The sequence below is a fragment of the Siphateles boraxobius genome, unplaced genomic scaffold (assembly GCF_051911475.1).
Source record: "Siphateles boraxobius isolate OS27281-9 unplaced genomic scaffold, OSU_SipBor_1 8, whole genome shotgun sequence".
NCBI lineage: Eukaryota > Metazoa > Chordata > Actinopteri > Cypriniformes > Leuciscidae > Siphateles > Siphateles boraxobius.
The window spans coordinates 22,669,682-22,693,911 of record NW_027509208.1 but is presented as its reverse complement, the minus strand read 5'-3'; the positions used below and the strand labels follow the sequence as shown (position 1 = coordinate 22,693,911).

At 37.5% G+C, this 24,230-nt stretch overlaps 1 protein-coding gene across 1 annotated transcript; it reads right to left on the bottom strand.

The window, feature by feature from the left end:
- Positions 1 to 881: 881 nt before the first annotated feature.
- kcnk3a (potassium channel, subfamily K, member 3a) lies at positions 882 to 24,230 on the bottom strand. The gene is made up of 2 exons (XM_077219697.1): positions 23,829 to 24,230; positions 882 to 4,673 (listed from the first exon to the last, which is right to left on the bottom strand). The coding sequence occupies exons 1-2, from the start codon at positions 24,109 to 24,111 to the stop codon at positions 3,796 to 3,798; spliced, it is 1,161 nt and encodes a 386-aa protein (XP_077075812.1). The 5' UTR covers positions 24,112 to 24,230; the 3' UTR covers positions 882 to 3,795.

Here is a 24,230-nt window from a genome sequence, read left to right as displayed (position 1 = left end):
TTGGATGTTCATTTACACAAATTTTTAAAAATGGTTTTCAAATTGCAAGTTTTTGAAAACGATATCGTTATCGTCTGCATGTCAACTTCAAAAACATGAATTTGTGAAAACTGTGACCGATGCACATGCGTATTCATGTTCAGTCTATAGGTGCGTAGTGTTTCTTTCCAAAGTGACATCGCCAACTACTGGCCTGGCAGCAGAATGCAGCATTTTTAGCTGTTTCCATGGATCAGTGTGAATGGTGATGGTTTTGATAACTTTGTCGTCTGTACGTAAAAACGCGAAGGAAAAACTTCTCTTTTAAACGTACCCTTAAACTGTTGATTGTTGAAATGCAGAAATTGACTTATTATCAGAAAAACTTGTTTGGCTTGTCAACAAAAGGAAGTTAACATCATGTATTTATTGAACAAACGGCTGGGACATCAATTTATTATGATCGCAAAATACAATAATTATGGTCATTTAAAAATACATCCCTTAAGTATAGCATTTACTGTAACAGGCCCAATTTAAATGAATGTTTGAACACAATCAATTCAGCAAGAAACGTTTGAGAATAGAAGGCCAATAATAAGATTCTTGCAACTCTTTACAATGAAGCAAAATTCATAAACATCTTCCTGTATTCTAAAATCTAAATTTCTTCTCCCTTCCTTCAACTGCAGAAACACAGCAAAGGATAAAGTGAATGACTAACTGAAATTACAAACATCTCAGCTTTATTTGTGCTCTCTGCCAAACCACTTTCCAAATACTTTCTTTGCCCTTAGGTGGACATACTATGCAGCTTCATTCCCAAATAGAGAGACAGACTTATATGAAGATGAGCGGAACTGACAACTTTGCTTAGAAGCGGCAGCTTTTTTTCCCCTTCCTTTTTGAAGGAAAAAGGGGAAGGGAGATGAAGGAGACGGGAATAACCCACACTGACTCAACCCTCTGAGGTAGAGTAACATTAGCAGGGATATTACACTCAATTCTATCATCCATTGTGCAATTTGTTCATTATGGAACAAACATTAATAGTGATCTAAGGCACCCAGCAAACAATGTCAAATTCGTTCTTATAAACGTGACAAGCACCAAAAGATGCCTTATTGATATTATAGTATGCACGTAACTATGTGAGACTAAGACGTTAATACAATAACCATTTATGCATGTTCTCCTGACATATTGCTTTTATTATATTTCCTATGTGCTAAAAGTAGCTACAACAAGCACACTTGACATTTCTAAGTAAGTTAGATTAAGAAATGACAGGCCCACGTGATCTATATGCACATTTTATTCCACTTTGTATTTCCAAATCTAAATCTTAATCACATCCTGAACTAGACATGAGTTTGGACTAGAAAAAGTCCTTTTTGGTCATTAAAGGGAAAGTGCCGACCCTTTTATTATTTGCTCTAAAATTGCAAATGCGTACAATGTAAGTAGAGTACAAGCCACTGATGTTTCCATTTACACAATTAGATATCCAGTTTCAAAAAATGACTGATGTTATATTTAGTATTTTGTATTTTAAAAGTGCAGTTTAATAGGAGTCCATTTGTGCCCTCTAAATATCTAAATATACATAAAACCTGATGCTAAACATATAAATTTCAGTGAATTTTCCAGATATCAACACCTTTAGACCTGATGTAATTATACAAGGTTAAAAATTGTGAACTAACAAAAATATATTAAAAATATACTATTGCTGTTCAATTACAGTCAACACAAAACGGTCTGCAACCCATTACTTCCTTAATATGATGTATTTAAAAGCATATTGTACTATCATGTTTGATTGTACAAATGGTCATTAAATAGCAGGACGCTATAGAATGCCTGAGGCTAAAGGTCAAGGTCAAACTTATGTTCATTATTATTGACCTAACCTTTATTATACTTATTTTAATCAGCAAATTGAAAGATTATCAATAACAATAGCCCAAAACGATGCCTAAATGCCTGTTCGGCTGTTGTTTTTTATAAAACACTTGGCTTGGATTAAAAAATAGTTTCTGAAGCAGACCAAGTTATTACATTTTAATCAAACATTACAACAAAAACAAGCATTTTTTTCTTCTTTGGAACAACGTGATGAATTGTGCACAATAGGAACAGGAATGTGTTTTAAGAAAAAGTCCATTCGGATTACAAGTAAAGAGATAATCTGTGCACTCCTGGCTACAACCCTGAACTAATAGATTTCATCTAAAGTGCAACTGCAAGTACAATATATTCCTATGTAATTAATCCAGTATAATAATAAAAAATAGATGTTACAATAGCTACAATAATACAAACAAATAATTATTCAGACAAACAAACCTGGTGATACATTAAAATAATAGCAGATGTAATAACGGAAAACACATGGATAGATGAACAGTACAATTCACTGTGAATTTGAGTTTGAGTGTGGAAGAAAACAAAAGCGAATAGACCTTAGTCAGGTTAGACGCCATATTGAATTTTACGCAGAAAACAAGGCTGTGAGGGATACAATTACAGTCTTTACAATGTCATGCGCTGTATAAAAGTCATGTCATCTCAACTAACAGCTGTTTTGTGGAGTTTTGTCAACTAAAAGTTTTTCGAGTCTAGTTCCGGCGGCTGAGTGACCTCTGACAAGACGCATGACGTATGATGTAGGAGTAGCGTAAGCTTAGGTGAGAGAAGACGACTCTTGCGGTTCAAACAAACAGGGCTGGGCAACAAAGTCAAGGTCCTCCAACATTTCTCTGTAAATATTCTCATTTTAGACTTCTAATTCGTGACCAATGCTTGTTTGGCTCTATCCTCTACGCTTCTGCGTTCGTCAATACGTCATGTGTCGGGTCAGAGGCCACTCTTCCGCTGGAACTAGACTCGCGTACGGCCGTTACCAGAAGCAAATGATTATAGTTTATAAAGTTATTTATTCTTTTACATGGCTTCGCTTGAGAAGGCTTTATTAACCCCCTGGAGCTGTATGGATTACTTTTATGATGGATGGATACGCTTTTTTGGGCTTCAAAAGAAATTAATTTCATTTTTGGGTGAACTATTCCTTTAATTTTTGAAGATTCTCTGGATTAACCAAACGTTTAAGAATCATAAACTTTTGTTGCTCACAGAGCTTATTTTCTAAAACTATCCAAAAGCCAATGGAAAAATCATAATGGGTTTTTGTTGAGGGAACCAGTGTGATGGTAACTTCTGGGTTGGCCAACAAAAATACATCATCTCTGCAGAATTCTATTCCTGTAAGAAAGTAAATATTGCGCCATCATGACTAAGGTCTGCACTCATTATTAGCTAAGTTCTCATTTAAGATGATTGTTTTTTTTAAAATATATTTTATTTTGTTTATTTTATTACTATTTCATAACTCCTGTAAAGATAAGAAAGTATTCACTGTTGAAATGGTTGCATCACAATATGTATTTATTCATATTGAAAACCAGAAGATCCTGACACTTTGGGACTTGTTGGTTGTTAAAAGACCAGCATTTGTTTCCATTTACCATTGAGCTCACTGAAGAGCTAGCAGTTTGCATCTTGCCTTTTCTCGAAAACCTCAAAGTACTTAAAAAATACAGGCATTTACCCTGTTTTTATTGCACGCTTCTATGTCTCCGGTCCTCAAGCAGCACCTGCTGACAGGCCACCCTCCCCCGTCTATCACTACATTACATTTATTCGACTGACAGAGGATCCGAGCAGCTTAGAAGCAGTGGTTTTTCAACCCCAAGTATAACAGTGGTTGGTTTCGTAAGGCGAAAGAGATTCACATGCAAAACATCCTCCAGCCCTCTAGATGGAGCTGCGGCGTTTGGAGAGTCTTTGGTAATGTGCTGGGCTGAGCAGGCCCGTGTACACTGAACTGGTGCCGGAGTGCTCCTGCAAGGCACTGCACACGCAGCCGTTGGAGTGGAGGGCGTCGGAGATCTCGCTGTGCTCCATGTATGTGTCCGAAGTGGACAGATCGTGAGAGATAATCATCGGAATTGAGTAGCGCATCTTCTCCTGGCTTTTGTACCAGAGGCAAGAGCACATGGACTGGAAATGCAGCACTTCGGCGTAGACGTTACACAACCCTTTCCCGGACCCATGGGCCGCACCAGATGAGGACGGTGGGTCAGACATAGTCCCTCCGCCGCCGCCAGTCTTTCTGCTGCGGGACAGCAACGTGCGCTGTTCGGCGTCGCGGCGTTCGTCCTCGGCATTCATAGTCATGAAACGCAGAACCACCAGGTTCAGGAAGGCGCCGATGACTGTGAGGCCCGTGAGGATGTACATGAAGCTAAACGCTACGTACTGGGGGTTGGTTTGTAACGCATTATCCTTCTGCAAGGCCACGTAGTCCCCAAAACCAATGGTGGTGAGTGTTATGAAGCAGTAATAGTACGCATGAAAGAAGCTCCAGTCCTCGTAGCGGGAGAAGGCCGCCGCTCCCACACACAGCGTGCTCATGCAGGATATTAAGCCAATGCACACCATGTTGGCCATGGAGACCTCGGTGTGCCGAAGGCCAAGACACTTTTTGAGACGGTGCAGCAGGTACTTGACGAAGGTGTTGATGCGTTCACCCAGACTTTGGAACATCACCAGGGTAAGGGGGATCCCCAGGAGAGCGTAGAACATGCAGAACACCTTCCCACCATCCGTGCTGGGAGCCGCATGACCGTATCCTAGAAAATAGAATAAACATAATTCATTTTTATTTTTAGGGTTGTCAGCAATCCATCTGTTTTTTTTTTATAACTTCAGCAAAGCTTTTAAAGAGGACCTATTATGCTTTACATTTTCAACTTTGATGTGGAGGGTGTTGTTCTCTATATCAGTAAGCACTGTTTCAGAACTCCATTATCGTCTCGTATTTTCTTCCAGGAACATACACATCACAATATTCCTCATTGAAATAATTCCCGCCCAAGGCATATGCAAAAAAATTGGACAAGGCCTGGTTGAGTTGTGTTAGAAGTGTGTTAAAACTTGGGGTTATGGTACGGGGGGGGTATAACACGCTTAACGTGGTTGACCAATCCCAACACACTGTCCAGCCAACCAATCAGAGCACACTGCGCTTTTCAGAAGGAGGGTCTTCACACTTTGTAAAAGGGCATACCCGGTTCTCTTTAAATAATAGGGATGCACAATATCGATCGGTATAATATATACAATACTGTTATTGGATATTTAATTGCATTTGCATTCTGCCTGTTTTTACCTTTTCAATCATTTGCGCTCACTTTACAGTCGAGTCGCATTATATCGTTATATTGCTTTATACAATACAGATTGTTTCAAAGCAGCTTCACAGTAATAAACAGGAAAATAAGTGTTGTTGCAAAAATTCATCAATTATGAAAATACAGATCTGTCATTATTCAGCTCAATTTAGTGTAATTCAGTGTTGCAAAGTTCATCAATTTTGAAACGAATTCAATTCAATTCATATAAAGCAGCTCTACAGAAGGGGATAGTGTAATTATTCAGCTCAATTTAGTTCAATGTTGATTCAATTCAGCTCAATAACAGTGTCAATGTTGCCAAGTTTATCAGGTACTATGAAATTAATTCAATTCAGTTGTAAAGCATCTCAGAAGGCAGCTCAATTTAGTTCAGTGATGATTCAATTCAGTTTAACAACAGTATGAATGTTGCAAATAGGCCTACATCAATTATGAAACATGTAATTAAATTATAAAGCAACACTACAGAAAACAATAGAGTCGTTATAGCTCAAGTCAGTTTGTGGCAAGTGTTGAAGTGTTTTCATAATGTGCAATAAAATGTTGTGATGCCAAAATTCACTTTCATAATCAGACCCTGAAACTGATTTATTTTTCATTTATTTAGACAAAATAGTATTATAATAACCACCATTTACTGGATATCAGCCATATAACATTATTGGCATCAGCCAAAATGTTAATATCAGTGATATGGGAATGTACATTGGATATTTTTCTCAGCACTGGACATTGGATATTTATTTTTTCATTTATAGTTTAATCTGCATATAAACAGGTTATATTCTAAGAGGAATTTAAGAATATACATTCTTGAACACAGTGGTGAATCTACACCTTTAATACACAAGCTTGCTTCACCATCCCCTTTAAATAGCAATGTATGTATTAAGGCTGATAGTGCAAATATTACACTTTCACTGAAGATGCACACCCAATGTGACGTTGCACACAAAGGATTTTGATTTAGGAACAAGATGAACCAAGTCTTAGAGTAAATCATGTTAAGAAATGAAATGTTCCCATATGAGCTCATTTACAGTACACGAAAGTAGCGAAATCTGCTAAATCATTAGACCAGGCAGTAATAGGGAAAGAGAGGTATTCCAAGTATATAATTTTGCAGTGTAATCTAAAGTAAATCCAACTTAGATTTTATTATTAGAGCATTGTTGCATAATTAAAAAACGTAGAGCATTGTTGCATAATTAAAAAAACGTTAACACTTTACAATACGGTTCTTTAGTTAACATTAGTTAATGTATTAACTATCATGAACTAACAGTGAGCAATGCTTTTGATACAGTATTTATTAATCTTTGTTAATGTTAGTTAATTGAAATACAGCTGTTCATGGTTTGTTCATGTTAGTTCACAGTACATTAACTAATGTTAACAAATACATTGACCAGCACATTGACCAAAAACATGACCAGCTTCGGCCAATAGTGAGCCTACGTGTGACGTAGCTCTACACTATTACACTAAGTTAACTGACTAGAGGCCCATAGAGAAGGAAATGAATAGTTGAAATAAAGTTGTTATTTTTGTTTTTTTGCGCACAAAAAGTATTCTCGTCGCTTGATAAACTTAAAATTGAGCCACTGTAGTCACTTGGACTATTTTAACTACGTCTTTCATAACTTTTCGAGGCCGGCAAGTTTCAATCCTTTTAAAGCCTATGGAGGAGTATGGAGGAGTGATCCAGCTCTCAGATTTCATCAAAAATATCTCAATTCGTGTTCCGAAGATGAACGAAGGTCTTACTTAAATTAGAGGAATTTAAGAATATACATTCTTGAACACAGTGGTGAATCTACACCTTTATACACAAGCTTCACCATCCCATTTAAATAGAAATGTATGTATTAAGGCTGATAGTGCAAATATTATACTTTCACTGAAAATGCACACAATGTGATGTTGCAAAGAAAGGATGTTGATTTAGGAACAAGATCAACCAAGTCTTAGAGTAAATCATGTTAAGAAATGAAATGTTCCCATATGAGCTCATTTACAGTATACGAAAGTAGCGAAATCAGCAAAATCATTAGATCAGGCTAAATAGAGAAAGAGATGTATTACAAGTATATAATTTTGCAGTGTAATCTAAAGTAAATCCAACTTAGATTCTATTATTAGAGCATTGTTGCATAATTAAAAAAAGATAACACTTTAAAATAAGGTTCTTTAGTTAACATTAGTTAATGTATTAACTATCATGAACTAACAGTGAGCAATACATGTGATACAGTATGTCTTAATCTTTGTTAATGTTAGTTAATTGAAATACAGCTCTTCATGGTTTGTTCATGTTAGTTCACAGTACATTCACTAATGTTAACAAATACAACCCAGCTATGATTTTAATAATGTATTAGTAAATGTTGAAATTAATATTAACTAAGATTAATAAATGCTGAAGAAATATTGTTTATTCTTAGTTCATGTTAACTAAGCTTGTTAACTTATGTTAACTAATTAACCTTATTGTAAAGTGTTACCCCCCCCCCCCCCCCAAGAAAACATATCCTAAATGTTCATTGTTTTCAGTGTGATGGATACAACTGTATCCTAAAGGGGTAAAATTAAAATAACTAAAACACCATACGTTTGTTACACCAAACTAGAATACGTATAATGATTAAAACAAGCCTAACTAAACTTTTTTACTGATGGAACCATTGAATGCTAGCAGCATAATCAAATACTAAAAGTTAGATTAAATCCAGTATTATTATAACGAGACTTATGATTCATTAGCCACTACACTATAGGTAAATAACAAGAAGAATAACAAAGTGAAATAAACAGAAGAATTTGTGCGCTACCAACCAGTATGTTTATGATAACAAATAAAAGTATTATGACAAATACAGTACCAGTTTGCTATCTTAATGAGCATAACAGAATGACATCTTTTGCTTTTTCTTTTCTTGACATTTAAAATGAACTGTATGTATTTACTACAGAACAAATCATTAAATTAATCCTGATTGAAGTTGCAAATATTATAAGATACAGCAAATATTGAATATCTTATGCAAACAACTGATCACAGGCTATGCCTGTTCATGAATGGAAGTTTGTTTCCACAGCATAAAAAAAGATAATTGCGACTTTATCTCACGATTCTGAGAAAAATAAAGGAATTCTTGCGTGAAATAAAGTCAGAATTGCAAGATTGTTAGGTGTGGACGTAATAATGTATGAAGATGGAGAACCAAATAACAGTCTTTAAACTCAAACACTAAAATTAACTTTGAACACTATACATAAACAAGAACCGAGAAGGAGTGACTAAAACACAGGATTATATATACACTCGAAGGAAACTAGATAAGGAACAGGTGAACCTTATCAAATAATCAATGAGTAACCATAGAAACATAGGGAGAGTGGAAACTTCACAGACAAACAACAAAATGTTTTTTGGTTACTCATTGCTCCCTAGTTTTGACACATTTGGTTGTTAAAGTGAGTGGGTCCATATGAATACAATATTCAAATTCAAAATCTTGTTTGTGCAAAATATTCTTGTTGAATAGAATGCAAGGGCACTGTAGTTCCCTTTTCGAAGTGAAATTCTACACTGCGTCATGGAGTTGACGCTATGAGCTGGTGTTTGAACAGGTGTGTTATATGCTAATCTTGATTGGCTATCGTGGTCAGGTGACATCACGGGTCCACCAGCAGGGTATATAAGGGGTATAAGAAGAAGACGTCATCAGCTTCTTTGTCTTCAGGAAGCCATTTGTTTGCAAGCTGTGTGTGTGAACTCTCTGTTTGTTTGTGGCTAGGAGTAGAAAAAGAAAATGTCAAGCAAGTCCTTCAGAAAGTGTGTGCCATCATATCAAAGATCCGTAACACCCTGGCGATATTCATGAGTTTTCAACTCATTCACTGGTTGTTCTCACTGTGATCGCTTCAAAGTGACCAAAGTCCACTCCCGCCTGGCTCTTTTCAAGGGAGATGGGAGACAAACGTCTGTGCCCTGCGGATGAGGTGCTGCCGCTGCCGAGGAAGCCCAGTGATTATGATTGTGGGGGTCGTAGACGGAGTTAGCAGATGAGCTTGAGACGGGTTTAACCCCTTCTCAGGCATCACCTGGTAGCTCCTCAGCTGTCATGTCAGATCCGGAAGCCCACTCGGCGGCTTCTTCCGAGCTGGCAGAGAGCATGCTATTGGCCCGGTTTAGTTCTAAGGAACTAGACATGTTAGGAGTCGAGGCAAATGTGAGCCTGCCTCCTCCCTAACCCCGACATATATTGAGATGGGCCACATAACAACCAGCACCACAGCCAAATTTAAGCTAGATTTGTCTGTTGAGAGAAAGGAATTCACCCCGAGCTGTTTGGATGAGCAATTTCTTGCGGGTCATAGGCGTCTCACTCCTCTGAGCCTTCCCTGTATTAAATAATAAAGAATTTCCCTCTAGCAACCAGTTATGCTACTGTTAGGGGGCTGGCTGAGGTTGAGAATCTTGGCTAAGAGAAGTAAGAACCTGAACCTAATCTTGGCCACCCCCCCTCATCTCTGAGAGGTGTTGGGGCACAAGAGGTTGTTTGAGTTTTACTCCAACAGGGGTAAAAGTCCATCTTTTTCTAAAAAAAAAAAAAGAGGAAGAGGAGAGCGCGACATATCTTCCATATGAGAAAAGCCATGCAGGAGATTGATTTGGGGATTTTTCGTGGACTGTGTGTTCACCAGGGGGGAACTGCATTAGTCTGGGATTACAGAAGAATTTGCCTGATTAACACATGCTGGGAAGCTGTAGTTGAGGTCGAGATACTCCTTCCTGTATGAATATTCGCCCCTTCAGACATGGATGACGAAATTCAATAAGTCTGTGCAGGGGTTAAGCCTCATGTGAAATACATCATAAAAAATTCCTGAAGATGTGGAAGCATGAGCACTCTCCAGCATTAGGAGATTAAGAGATAATATTTTTCATGACTGTTCACTTATCGAATAAATCAGACTAGTGCAGTAGTATTGGCTCAGATGTTATTTTTTCCCTGAGCATGGGAAGCGCAGTTGCCTTACGTATATGAAATAAGTGACTACATATTGACCCACTTTTTCAGTACCCCACTGTCTATTGAGCCTTTGTACACATTGGTGATGCATCGGTACATCTCTGTGGCAGTAAAGCCAGACTGTTGTAGGGGAGGTAAAGGGATTGTTATAATCACTTCCTTATTCATCTCTCCGGAAGGCTTGTGCTGTGGAGATGATATGGATACGCTTACTTTGCGTGGGGTATTGCAGGAGCACTGTTGCATCCCACTCTGCCCTTCATAGTGCAGGATTGGCGATGTGGTAACGCATCACCTTTTTATTTTTTGCCTTTTCCAGTACTTGCCATATAAATTCGAATTTTATCCACCACATAAATTACTGACTAGGATGAAGGGAATTGGCATTAATGCTATCATGTTCCACTCTGTCATCTAGCGCCCTCCAGTGAACTGGGTATAGAGGCAGTTTCAGTATCCTTCATATTTCATATGGGAAGAAGGAGGAAAGATTAGTAATTATGCTGCTAGAGTCCTATGCCTCTATCTGTCTGTTATTTTTGGGAGCCAATAGTGCAGGGGATGTAGCAATACGCTGTCTCTATAACAGTTATGTTGTGATAAATGTGGATGATGGGAAAATAATGCAACTTGCGTCCCACGTCATCATTGGTCACTCTTCCCTCTCCGGCACTAAGAGTGCAGGGGTGTTAGCGATGTGCTTCCTCTGTGATCACGTCAAAAGGCTAAACAGCACTGGAAGATTGGGCAATACTCTCCTCTTCTGTTGCCTTCGGTAGCATGGGACTGAGAAGCATTAATCTGCTTCTTTTTGAATCACATTCATATCGGAGTAATTGGATGGCACTTCCCTTTGTTGCCCCCCACCAGTCTATACCTGGAGGAGGGAAGTGTATATATAATGGGGGACTATGATAGCATGTTTTCCTAACGGTGCGCGAATAGTATTGGGACAGAGTTTAAAAGTTATAAAAAGCATAAAAAGCTGTGTTGCAGCTAGTGGCCTGGTTTCTTTCATTCGCTTTAGTATTAGTATTTCCTGGGTAGAGTGCTTCCCTAGGGGTTAGGCTGCAGAGTTCTGTATTCTATATTGCTATATTCTTAGGAAGAGCATACAGTTGAGGGAACACAGTTATCTTAGTAGACTGTCCTCACTCAATGGCTGGCTGTCTAATTGGTGTCCGCAAAATAATATAGGGATCAAAGACAATTGGAAAAGTTTTTGGGGCAGACCTGACCTGATGAAAAGAGATGGTATTCATCCCTCCTGGGATGGTGCTGCTCTTCTCTCTAGTAATATGGCACATAATCTTAGAGCTCAAACATGACAATCTGGGGCTCAGGTCAGGAAGCAGACAGACTGGCTAAACTGACCGTCTGCTAGCTGTCTCACGTCACTGAGGTCAGATAAATCCCATCACATAGAGACTCTTTCACCTAGATATCATCATATAGAGACTGTGTCTGTTCCCGGAATTAGGACATACAAAAAACTCCTAATCCCATTTAAGGATAAAAATTTAATTGATGTTCAACAAATAAAAAACAGATATAATACAGATGAACAAATGATAAAGCTCAGGTTGCTGAATATTCGATCCCTTACTTCAAAAGCACTTATTGTTAATGATATGATTACAGATTATAACCTAGATGTGCTGAGTTTGACAGAAACCTGGCTAAAACCAGACGACTACATTACTTTAAATGAGTCCACCCGCAAGATTTCTGTTATAAACATGAGCCCTGTCTGAAAGGCAAAGGGGGAGGTGTTGCTGTAATTTATAGTAACATCTTCAGAACTACTGAGAAGTCTTGTTTTAAATGAAGTGTTGATGCTTAATGTAACACAATCTAGAGTAAATGATAAATCACATTTGAGAATTGTACTGGCTATTGCATACAGGCCACCAGGGCACCATACAGACTTTATCAAAGAATTTGCTGATTTTCTATCAGAGTTAGTACTGGCTGCAGATAAAGTCCTAATTGTTGGTGATTTTAATATACATGTAGATAACGAAAAAGATGCATTGAGATTGGCATTTAAAGACATTCTGAACTCTATTGGAGTTAGACAACACATATCAGGACCTACCCATTGTCGTAATCTAATATTATCACATGGAATCAATGTTGATGCTACAATGATCAATGAAATTCTACAGCAGAGTGATGACATCTCAGATCATTATCTAGTCTCGTGTATTTAGCCAAGCTGCAAAGTCGACTCAGTGTTACAAATATGTTAGACCTATCACTTCTGCCACTAAAGATCGCTTTAATAATAATATTCCTGATCAGTTTCATCTCCTCAGCATCCCAGATAGCTTAGAAGAGCTCGATATTGCGACAGAAACTTTTGACTGTCTCTTTTCCAGCACTTTAAACACAGTTGCTCCTTTGCGTTTAAAGAAGATTAAAGAAAATAGTCCAACGTCGTGGTACAACGAGCACACTCAGGCCCTTAAGCAGCCAGAATAATGGAGCGCAACTGGAAGAAAACAAACAAGTTTTTTCTCATTTCATGGAAAGAGAGCACATTTACGTTCAGAGGCCTTAAAAGCTGCTAGTTCTGCTTATTTTTCAACCTTATTAGAAGAAAATAAACAAAACCCTAGGTATTTATTTGAAACAGTGGCTAAATTAACTAAAAATAAGGCTTCAATCCCAGACGTTTCCAAGCAGCACAGGAGTAATGATTTTATGCACTTCTTTACTTACAAGACTAATATCAGGGAGGAAATTATAACTATGCAACCGTCTACTACAGTATCGCATCAGGCACTGCATTGTAGTCTCCTTGAGAAAATTTTGATTCATTCATTGCTATAGGAGAGGAATCATTTTCCAAACTCGTTAAATCATCTAAATTGACAACATGTACTGTATGCTAGATCCTATACCGACTAAGTTATTGAAAGAAATGCTTCCAGAGGTCATATATCCTCTACTTAATATCATTAATTGATCTTTGTCATTAGGATACGTACCAATAACTTTTAAGCTGGCTATGATTAAACCGCTTGTTAAAAAAACGCAACTTGATCCTGCAGAATTAGTCAATTACAGGCCGATTTCTGTCAAAGATACTTGAAAAGGCAGTATCCTCACAACTATGTTCCTTTCTAGAAAGAAATGGTATCTGCGAGGATTTTCAGTCAGGATTTAGACTGTACCATAGAACTGAGACGGCTCTCATTAAAGTCACAAATGATTTGCTCTCATCATCCGATCGTGGTTGTATCTCTCTATTAGTGCTACTCGGTCTTAGTGGTGCATTTGATACTATTGACCACAACATTCTTTTAAATAGACTCGAAAATTATGTTGGCATTAGTGGAATTGCATTAGCATGGTTTAAATCATACTTATCTGACCGTTATTAGTTTGTAGCAGTAAATGAAGAGATGTCTTATCGACCAGAAGTTCAGTATGGCGTACCACAAGGCTCAGTACTAGGACCGCTGCTGTTCAATCTGTACATACTACCCTTAGGAGATATCATTAGGAAGCATGGCAATAGTTTTCACTGTTATGCTGACGATACTAAGCTCTACATTTCTTCACACCCTGATGAAACTTACCAATTCACAAAATTTATGGAATGTATATATAATATAATGCTGATGCTGATATAATAAACTGGGTGACTAGTAATTTCCTATTCTGAAAAAAACAGAGTTTCTAAGTATTGGGCAAAAAACCTCTGCACGTATAACCTAGAATACCCTCTAACACTTGATGGCTTCTCTGTAAAGTCTTCGCTGTCGGTTAGGAACTTGGGTGTGCTCTTTGATACTATTCTTTCATTTGAAGTTTCTAGCATCTGTGAAACCACATTCTTCCATCTTAAAAATATATATAAATTACAAAATATACTCTCACTGACAAATGCGGAACAGTTACCTGTAGTTCATGCGTTCATGACCTCAAGGCTAGACTATTGTAATGCTCTTATGGGTGGTTGCCCTGCACGAATAATAAATAAACTACAGCTGGTCCAAAACGCAGCAGCTAGAGTTCTTACCAGAACCAGGAAGTATGACCATATTAGCCCGGTTCTGTCAAAACTGCATTGGCTCCCTATTAAACATCTTATAAATTTTAAAATATTGCTGATTGCTTACAAAACACTAAATGGTTTAGCTCCCCAGTACTTGAGCGAGCTCCTAACGCATTATAGTCCTTCACATCTATTGTGATCTCAAAATTCCGGCCAGTTGATAATACCTAGAATAAGTGTACCCTTATATACACTGCTGGCAAACCTGTTATATCACCTGACCACGGTAGCCAATAAAGATTGGCGTGTAGCACACAAGCTCCAGACACAGCTCACAAGGAGTGTTCCCATAGCATGAACTCCATGAAACAGTGTCTCGTTCACCGTCTCAGGGAGCCATGGTTACAGTCGTAACCTGATACGGTACAACAATATCCATACTTTTCCTGCACCTGTTGAGGTTTTTAATTGAGATTTATATTGCTTCTACTCATAATGACCATCTGTAATTTGATTTGCATTGCACTATGATGGAGTCCAGTTTCTCTTATTATAGAAGCAGCATGAATTATTTCTTTGAAAGCAGCTCAGTCGTGCCATCTGCACATACAGGCTGCTGTTTAGAGTTCATTTTCATGTCTCTGCTTCTATCCATTGATTCAGCTTACATCTCCTAAAATAACTCCTTTTTTTCTGAATGATTATTTCAATCTTATCATCAAATGTGCTGCAGTCAGTGCAAATCCATTCAGTAGTTGAACACATAATAAAAGGGTTGGGGATTAAATACTCAGAGAAGGTGTGAGAGTGTGAGTGCGTGGTGTTGGGGGAAGGGGTGGTGTGAAATAAAGGATTAAAGGTGTTTGTCATTTGTTAAATCACAATATAAAACATATTAAGAGACAAAAAAAGGGATGATAATAATAAGGATAAATATAAGGGACAAAATGTAACATGTACCTGTATATGTATGTGTGTGTGTGTGTGTGGGGGGGGGGGGGGGGGTCGCATGTGTTTGTTAAAGGCAGATCAAAGGCTGATCTGGGATGCATCCACCTTTATTAGAATTACATCATTGTCAGCTCACCAGCCCTATGTCTAGGATATCATATGGCATGCATAAAAGTGTTTTATAGGACTCTGCACTGATGTTGCAGGTATATGGAAAATTACCGATCCATGTTTATATATATGATCATTTTCATCTTGTGTCTTGTTGTTGTCTGTATGTGTGCACATGTGCTGCGCAGTTATGTTTAGTAGGCTATAACTATAGCAGTGTTTTAGGGGCTGACAAGACTCTGGTCAGATATCCCGCTGCTGTCACTTTTAATCTTTCATGTCTTCCTTAAAAAATGAGAGACTGACCAGTGCTGCAGTCATGTGATTATATAATGGTTTTTGTTTTTCTTTTTTATATTAGAAAATCATTGGGTTACTTGATTATAAATGACAGATTGCTTTTTTATAGTATTACTGCCTTTTAATTTATTTTTGTATACATTTACATAAATACAAGTCTCTTCTGCTCACCAAGGCTGCATTTATTTGAGTATTACAGTAAAACAGTAATATTGTGAAATATGGTTAAAATTTTAAATAGCTGTTTTTAATATATTTTAAAATGTAATTTCGAGATGCAAAGCTGAATTTGTAAAAGTATTTACTGTCACGTTTGATCAATTTAATGAGTCCTTGCTAAATGAATGAATTCTTGTGCTTTGTGGATTTGGAGAAGGCACTCGACTGTGTCCCTCGCGGCGTCCTGTGGAGGGTGCTCTGGGAGTATGGGGTCCAGGGCCCTCTGCGAAGGGCTGTCCGGTACCCGTACGACTGGAGCAGGAGCTTGGTTCGCATTGCCGGCAGTAAGTCAGACTTGTTCCTAGTGCATGTTGGGAGGGCTGCCCTTTGTCACCGGTTCTGTTCATAATTTTTATGGACAGAATTTCTAGGGGCAGCCAGGGACCGGAGGGTGTCCGGTTTGGGGACCACACGATTTCGTCTCTGCTTTTTGCGGATGATGTTGTCGTGCTGGCCCCATCAGACCAGAACCTTCAGCATGCACTAGGACGGTTTGCAGCCGAGTGTGAAGCGGCTGGGATGAGAATCAGCACCTCCAAGTCCGAGGCCATGGTTCTCAGCCGGAAAAGGGTGGCATGCCCACTTTGGAGAGTTCCTGCTTCAAGTGGAGAAGTTCACGTATCTTAGGGTCTTGTTCATGAGTGAGGGAAGGAAGGATGGAACGGGAGATTGACAACCGGATCGGTGCAGCTTCTACAGTGATGCGGTCGATGTACCGTTCTGTTGTGGTAAAGAAGGAGCTGAGCTGCAAGGCGAAGCTCTCGATTTACCGGTCAATCTACGTTCCCACTCTCACCTATGGTCATGAGCTTATGACAAGATCCCAGATAAAGGCAGCCGAAATGAGATTTCTCTGCAGAGTGGCTGGGCGATCGCTTAGAGATAGGGTGAGGAGCCCTGTAGAGCCGCTGCTCCTCCACAACAAGAGGTTCCGGATGCCTCCTGGACGCCTTCCTGGGAAGAAAAACACAAGGAGGAGACCCCTGGGAAGACCTAGAACACGCTGGATGGATTATGTCTCCCGGCTGGCCTGGGAACGCCTTGGTATTCCCCTGGAAGAGCTGGAGGAAGTGTCTGGGGAGAAGGAAGTCTGGGCATCTCTGCTTAGACTACGACCCCCAACCACCCCCACCCCCCTGGCCCCGGATAAGCAGAAGAAGATGATAATGATGATGATATTTGTAAGAAAAAAAAAAGAAAAAAACAGACCACAAACTTTTGAATGGTAGTGTACCGTATACTATATTGTGCTTCATATTTATATAACTATTAAATATATAGTTTATCTATAGATAATATACATTTTACAACTTTTCCTATTCATGTCGTTTCCAAATGTCCAATGCTTTGTTTTATCCTGATTTAAACATGAAGTTGAACGGGTGTCCCATTCATGTTTGGTTCGGTGTTTCATTATCATGTTCTGTTTAGTTTCATTGTCATGTTCTGTTTAGTCTGTGTTCTGTCTCTGAGCAACACACAGGCTGTGTCTGAAATCGCTCTCTATACCCTTAAATAGGGCACATTTTGAGGGAACTGCCTTTTGTACTCACTCGTTTTCATTGACTCCTTCAAGTGGACTATATTAGTGGAGTAATGTAGGGAAAAATGAATAAGGGTATAGGGGGCGATTTCGAACACAGCTACAGCAGTGTTTCCTTTCTGAATGAATCAGTGCTTTTGAACGAATCGGTTTAATTAATAATTCAATGACTCACTCATTAAGAAAGTCAAATGCTTAGCTTAAAAGTCTATGAGTGGATCTTTATTGCAGTGATTATTATGTTTCTCACATGTTATATGTTTGGCAACAGTTCTTTAACCCTAATTGATGGAGTGTGTAGCTTTTCATTTCATACACAAGCATGTAGGAAGACACATCATGGCCATATTCCAGGATGACAAATTCAGATTTATCAGGCTCATATTGTAAAAGAAAGGGGGCATGAAGAATCATTTTCACACATGAATTGGCACCTCTGATTCCAGGCCATAAGTTCATTGAAAGTCTTTGGGATGTGCTGGAATGCCTATTTAAATTGAAACAGCGACTTCATTTTGGACAGGCAGTAGGGCTGCATGATTAATCAAAATTAAACTGCACGTGATTTGGCAAAGGCTGTGACTTTTTTATGCACAGCTTGTAAGTGAAGCAAGGCTCTGTGATCAATAGTAAATTATGCTCCATCTGAAAGCCAGAGGGTGCTCTCACGCAGAAACTCCAAATATGCCCCACAAAAGTAGGATAACTCACATTGTTGCAGGAAATCCTTACGGGCATCATAATACAGCTGTAGCTGAATAAACAGAAGATTGAAACGCTTTGATTGATTAAACATGATTAATAGACACATGACTACAACAATATGTGGTTTATACTTTAAGTTTATACTTCAATGCTAATCGAATAATAGCCTTTATCACTGTATAGAATACTATGAAATAATATGTTCTGTGCCTTATTCTGTGTAAGAAGCCACATCATTTTTAAAAAAAAAAACTGACATTGTGAAGTGAGTTTGGAGTAAAAACATGTTATTAAATGTTGTCTTTTGTTGAACAAGAGGTTAATAAATGCTTTCATGTTTGAAAAGATGTTTGACGCGTGTTGCTTTTTCAAATGCACATTATAAGCGACTCAAACTCGCAGTGCTTTCAGATGGAGCAGCGTTTACTACTGATCACAGAGTCGTGCTTCACTCACAAACTGCGCATAAAAAAGTGTGATTTCGGGTTAATTGCGATTAATCATGCAGCCCTACCAGGCAGAGTATAATATAATAATATAATAAAACAAATTTTGTATTACAGTAATATATTTAAGGTTGTAGCCTTAAATATATTACTTCACAGCTTTGTGTGGTTTAAGAAATGCTGGGGGTCTTTAATGACAGTGACTGTCCAAGCAAGGCACCAGCGATGCTGTCACTACTGGGCAACTGGTCATGTGTCACTTTGGGAGAATGTATCCACATATACAGTGTACGTAAGCATCTTGCACTGTACAGAGTCATGCCAGCATCCCAAGGACATATCTTACTCTAAAAGTGCTTAAACATCTCTTTCTCAGATATCCAGCAGCTTGGTGGTTGAGATTTTTATCTTAGGTATCTCATCCAAAGCATTAATATGTTCCATTTATATCATAATGGATATCAATTACCATTAGCATATATATATATATATATATATATATATATATATATATATATATATATATATAATTATTTTTTTAACAATTAAAGTCGACATGAAACGGAAGTATAGGACTACATTATTCAAATATAGTGCATCTAGTGATGTCTGTGGTATGATAAAATCATCTGTGAGACAATGGCATAATACAAAAATATTTGGATACAATATTGATTGATTAGATTTTAATAAAAACTAAATTAGTTGAAAACATTTTTATCTCCGTTTCGAGGTACACTTAATATTGTACATAATATGAGGAAATAATGATTTTTCTGTTTGTATTAAGGAAGGAAATTCAGTGTATTGCATGTTGTAATCTCTACATAACTTCCTTTATAAGTGTGTTTTTGCACCACGGGTGTCATAAAAAGGTCTGTCCAGGTGGCTGCTGAACTGTAAATATGCTTTGGGTAAAGTGGCATATAAAAACGCAGCAAATAAAAGTCCTTCATAGTCTCTTTGAAACATCACTTGGGCAGGCTGATCAACAGCTTCTCTATGTGAAAAGTCATTCGAAATGTATAAAGTGCAAAAAGCCACAGATTCCGACTGATGTGTGACCTGCTGCTCCGCTGGCCAGGAGGGTATTTATTTTTTCGGTTCACATTCTTTCCATCCAAAACACCCGTTCCCTGCAGAGGAGGGCAGAAGAGGTGCTCGTGTCCTGCTGTACTGTCGCCGGACTCTGGAACTGCATTGATCTTGCACATCAACATTCTGGAATTAAAAGTCCCTCAGAATCAATGCTGAACAATTGATATTTATTTTCTGTCCTCGAGAGTTCTACTATTGATATTAGTGATGTGTAAACCAATATTTTGAAAATCTTTCAATTGCATATTGTTAAAATCAGTGGGTTGGCTGAACAGAATACCCAATATTCTGGAAGTCCTGTATTATTAGGCTGATTACAGGTTTACCCAACTCCTATTGGCTATTTGATCCACTACAAAATCACTTTATGATATTGGTTAAACTATGTTTTTATAACCAACAGTATCTTTTAAATTCAACCTAGGCTGACTGGAAAAACATGCCACTACCTATACACTTTTGTAAATCTCCAAAAGCTTATAATTATACATATATTTCACTGCAGTTTCCAGCTGAAACGAAACAAAAAGTGGCAGTAAAACACCAACAACTTTTATTCCTTTTCATACAAATTTTTGATTACTGGGGCAGATTCGTGTGGTTCCATTGACGATGCTATTTTATGATATACATTTTACTATAGTGCATGATTTGTAAGCGAATACATTTTGACGTTTGTTTCACATTATCAGCTTCATACTGTATCTATGGCTTTCCTGACATAGTAAACTTGCTCAGTAGCTCCCCTAATACAGACTGCACTTACCAGTATATCAGCATTCTAATGACAGCAAAGCTGCTAAAAATATCAAAACAAAAAAAATAATTACAATTCTAAAAAAAAATCAACCTCACTAATTGACTAATTGGTTATAGGACAACTATTTAATCAGGTGACCATCTTAAACAAACTGATTCAATTTGAACAAACGAGTCACAACTAAGTGACTAAATGCTATCATTATCAACAGTTCAATGTCAATAATAAAATAATAATTTTCTCCTCAGTTTATATTTATTTTAAGTTAGTTCCTAAATGTGGTAAAGGTGAGTTAGTTCTGAATAGTCAAAGTACATGCTGCACTTTGAAAGGCTTTAAAAAAGTTTAAATGATCTAGATTTATTTTTGTGGGTGAGTCACTTGCTTTAAAAGCGTCCTATCTTTAAATCAATTGATCTGGTCAACATGGAAACAAAACTAGCCTGTTGGCAATAAGGATGTAACCAAATATTTAAGATATCGATTGACCACTCACATTCGGTGGGACACGTCTTTCTCAATCGCTATGGTGGTTACACTTCTGTTTGATAATGCAGCAGCAACTTCCACTAGACTAATGGATCAGGTTAGCTCTGTGTACTAAGCTGATACCCCAGACCGCAGATAGTAAACAGTTCCTTGTTTACAGAGTCTCCTGCATTGACAATAAGGTGCTGGCAGGCTGATTGCTGAACTGATGATTAGATTACTGGCAAGTGTACACAGAAACCTGATCTATAGCAGACACATGAAACAGACCTGCGTGTCTGATAAGAGGAATCACAACGTACATGACAATGGAAACATTAAATTAGTTTTTGTGGATACTAAAATGAGGTTGAGAGTTGCATCTATAAGGTGCAAAAGTAGTACACTTTAAGTACTTTTTTTAACAGATATAAAATAGCTTTTTAGAAGTGAATGTAATGTTTTCAGGATACTTCATTGCATGTTAATTCTAATTAAATAAAAATGTATTATTAAATTGAATTTTTTTTATTTATATTAGTTTAGTTGAACTTGAGAGTTATTTTTGAAGTAGGACTTAAGTATGTATTTATGCAATTTCATAATTACTTGTATTGTCTTTGAAATGTGGATAAAGTGCAATTTAGTGCATTTAAAATATATATTATAGTCCCCCTGAAGTCAATAATTTTATCCCTTAATGCTCATCTTTGATCACTAAAATTATTTTAAACGTTTTTTCCTTGAAAAAAAAATCTTCATGCCTTGAATGTAACTCTACACCCTCGCCTCATTTAGTATACACGTTTCTATGAATATATAAATGAGCCCCGCCTCCACTCACTCACACCAGCTCAGAAATCCACTCGTTGAAGATTGGTTACAAGGTAGTTTGTGATGTCAGAAACCCCAGCGATTTCAAACCGTGTTTTTAAGACTGTATTTTGTTCACAGCAGTTTTAAACAGAAAATACTCAGCAATGCTGCTGACATGAATTTACACATGGTTTGTCTAAAAGCATATTAAAAAACACATAGACATAGACAACATTAAAAGTTTGATTTTTGACCACAGGGGGACTTTAAATTGAAATGTATTATCAATTATGTATCTACAGTATATAACTACAGGTAAAATTATAATCAAGTACTTTACATGTGATTAATTCTGAAGTATAGTCAACACATCAAAATATGTATTCTTTCAAATCACAACAATTAAAAAAATTAACCTTCTAATTTGACATTATTAAAAGGTGCTCTTTTAAATGTGTACTTAAGAAGTGTGTTAAGAAATGGTCATTAGCGTGTACTCTCTTTAAGTAAACTTAAGTGTCTTTTCATTTAGGCTAATTAGTATTATATTTTCTGGCAAGTACAGTTTTTAAAAAAATATATACTTTTAAGATTTTAAGTTCACTACAAACATTCAGAACAATTAGGCACAAGTGGAACTTTGATTTAAAAAGACAAAAAGGAAAATATGATTTTTTTTATTATTTGGGCTGTTGAACATGAACTTTTATGTAAAAAAATTATATGTATGTATATATATATATATATATATATATATATATATATATATATATATATATATATATACATACATACTTTATTTACAAATATATGTATTAAAAATGTATAGGGGATGTCCCCATTTATTCATTTTATTTCCTTTCAGCTTCGGTGTATTTAGTTGTATTTATAGTGCATGGTACAAATCTTTAATGAGGTCATAACTAAGCATCTGTATTATACAAGAAATCAAAATAAATGTTTAATGTCATTTTTGATTAAGTACAGCAGGTCATACTGTAGGACAGTGCTGTCACTGCTCGACATGTCATGTCAACTACCCATTCCCTATATTGCTGAGACAGAGAGAGAGAAATGAAGGCTTGCCACTGAACATGATCTGCTGATCTTTGTATTAAATAAATAAAAATCCCTGTTCTGTGTCTGATTCTTCGAGAGCTGTCCAGTGTCACACATACACTACACTGCCAAGCTAAACCGAAGCCTGCACAGATGTCTCGACGCCTCCGGGAAATCTAGGACTTTTTCTGAAGGCTGTGTACACAAACTATCCAGGTCTCTGCTGGAAGATACAGTTTAAGCTGGTTGCAGTGTTTTGGAACATAGAAGTTGGCTTCTAGCTGGTATAAGCTGGTTATTAGCTGCTTGACCAGCAACCTAAAAATCAGTGTTAAGCTAGTATGACTAGCTGGTAGATGATTTGTTTCAGGTCCACATCTATAGCTTCGAACAGGTTATGTTTAGACCAGCTCATACCAACTAATGACCATCTTAGACCAGCTGTCTTGACTGGACCAGTTAATTGCCAGGATACACCAATGACCAATAAGAGCGACTAATGGACAGTTTCAATAGCTAATAACCATCTTAGCCAGAAGTTCGCAATGTTCCACACACACACAACAACACTGTAAAAAATATGATCAATAAGTTATGACAACATATGTTTTACATTGCTTTAACTAATTTTTTAATTTAGGTTTTTTTTAAATCAGTTTAGGTTAATGTAATTTAAGTTGAAATGACTTAAACATCTAAGTTGATTGAACTTACAAATTTAAGGCAGCTTAATTTTTTTTGTTACAATGTATTACAAGCTTAAACTGGATTTTGCACCACGGTGTGTTATACTACCAATATGATTTACAAGGCTGTGAAATTAATACATGATGGATTATATAGCGAACAATATAAAATATGACGTATTTTTTTATTATTATACATTTAATGTATACAATAGCCTATTTTAATACGCTCACGGATCCCGCAGATGAAACATCAGCGTAGAACATGGGCAACTCATTTATGATTTAGGCTATATGTTTATGATACTGATCAAAATGAAAGCTATGAAAAAGTTTGATGAAAAAAATAAGTTGATGGAGACGAGATGTGAACGTCTGACATACCTATAGTGGTGATGACCGTGATGGCGAAGTAAAAGGAGCCAGCGAACCTCCACTGGACCCCAGCCTTGTGTGGCTTCAGCTGCAGCACGACCCGCTCCAGCTCGTCAAAATTGACTTTGCTCAAGTTGTACTTGTCCATGAGCTCTCGCTTCCGATCGTCCAGGACCTTCTTTTGGGTGATCTCCATCTTGGATTCTAACGCGTCAAAAACAGCCGCTCCGACGAGCAAATAAGTGAAAGTGCAGATGATCAACACGAGGGTTCTGATGTTCTGTCTCTTCATGGTCAGAGCGAATGAAATGAGCCACAAACTTTGAGTGATGGTGATGGTGATGGTGATTTCATTGCGACTGAGCTGTTCCTTCAGCACCACGGGTGCACATGTGCCTGTTGAGTCAACAC

What these genes read in the sequence shown, in the direction of transcription:
- kcnk3a (XM_077219697.1), bottom strand. Translation starts at nt 24,111, where the DNA reads ATGAAGAGACAGAACATCAGAACCCTCGTGTTGATCATCTGCACTTTC. An exon ending in CACGGTCATCACCACTATAG is followed by an intron (nt 4,674 to 23,828) that starts GTATGTCAGACG and finishes TCTATTTTCTAG; the next exon opens with GATACGGTCATGCGGCTCCC.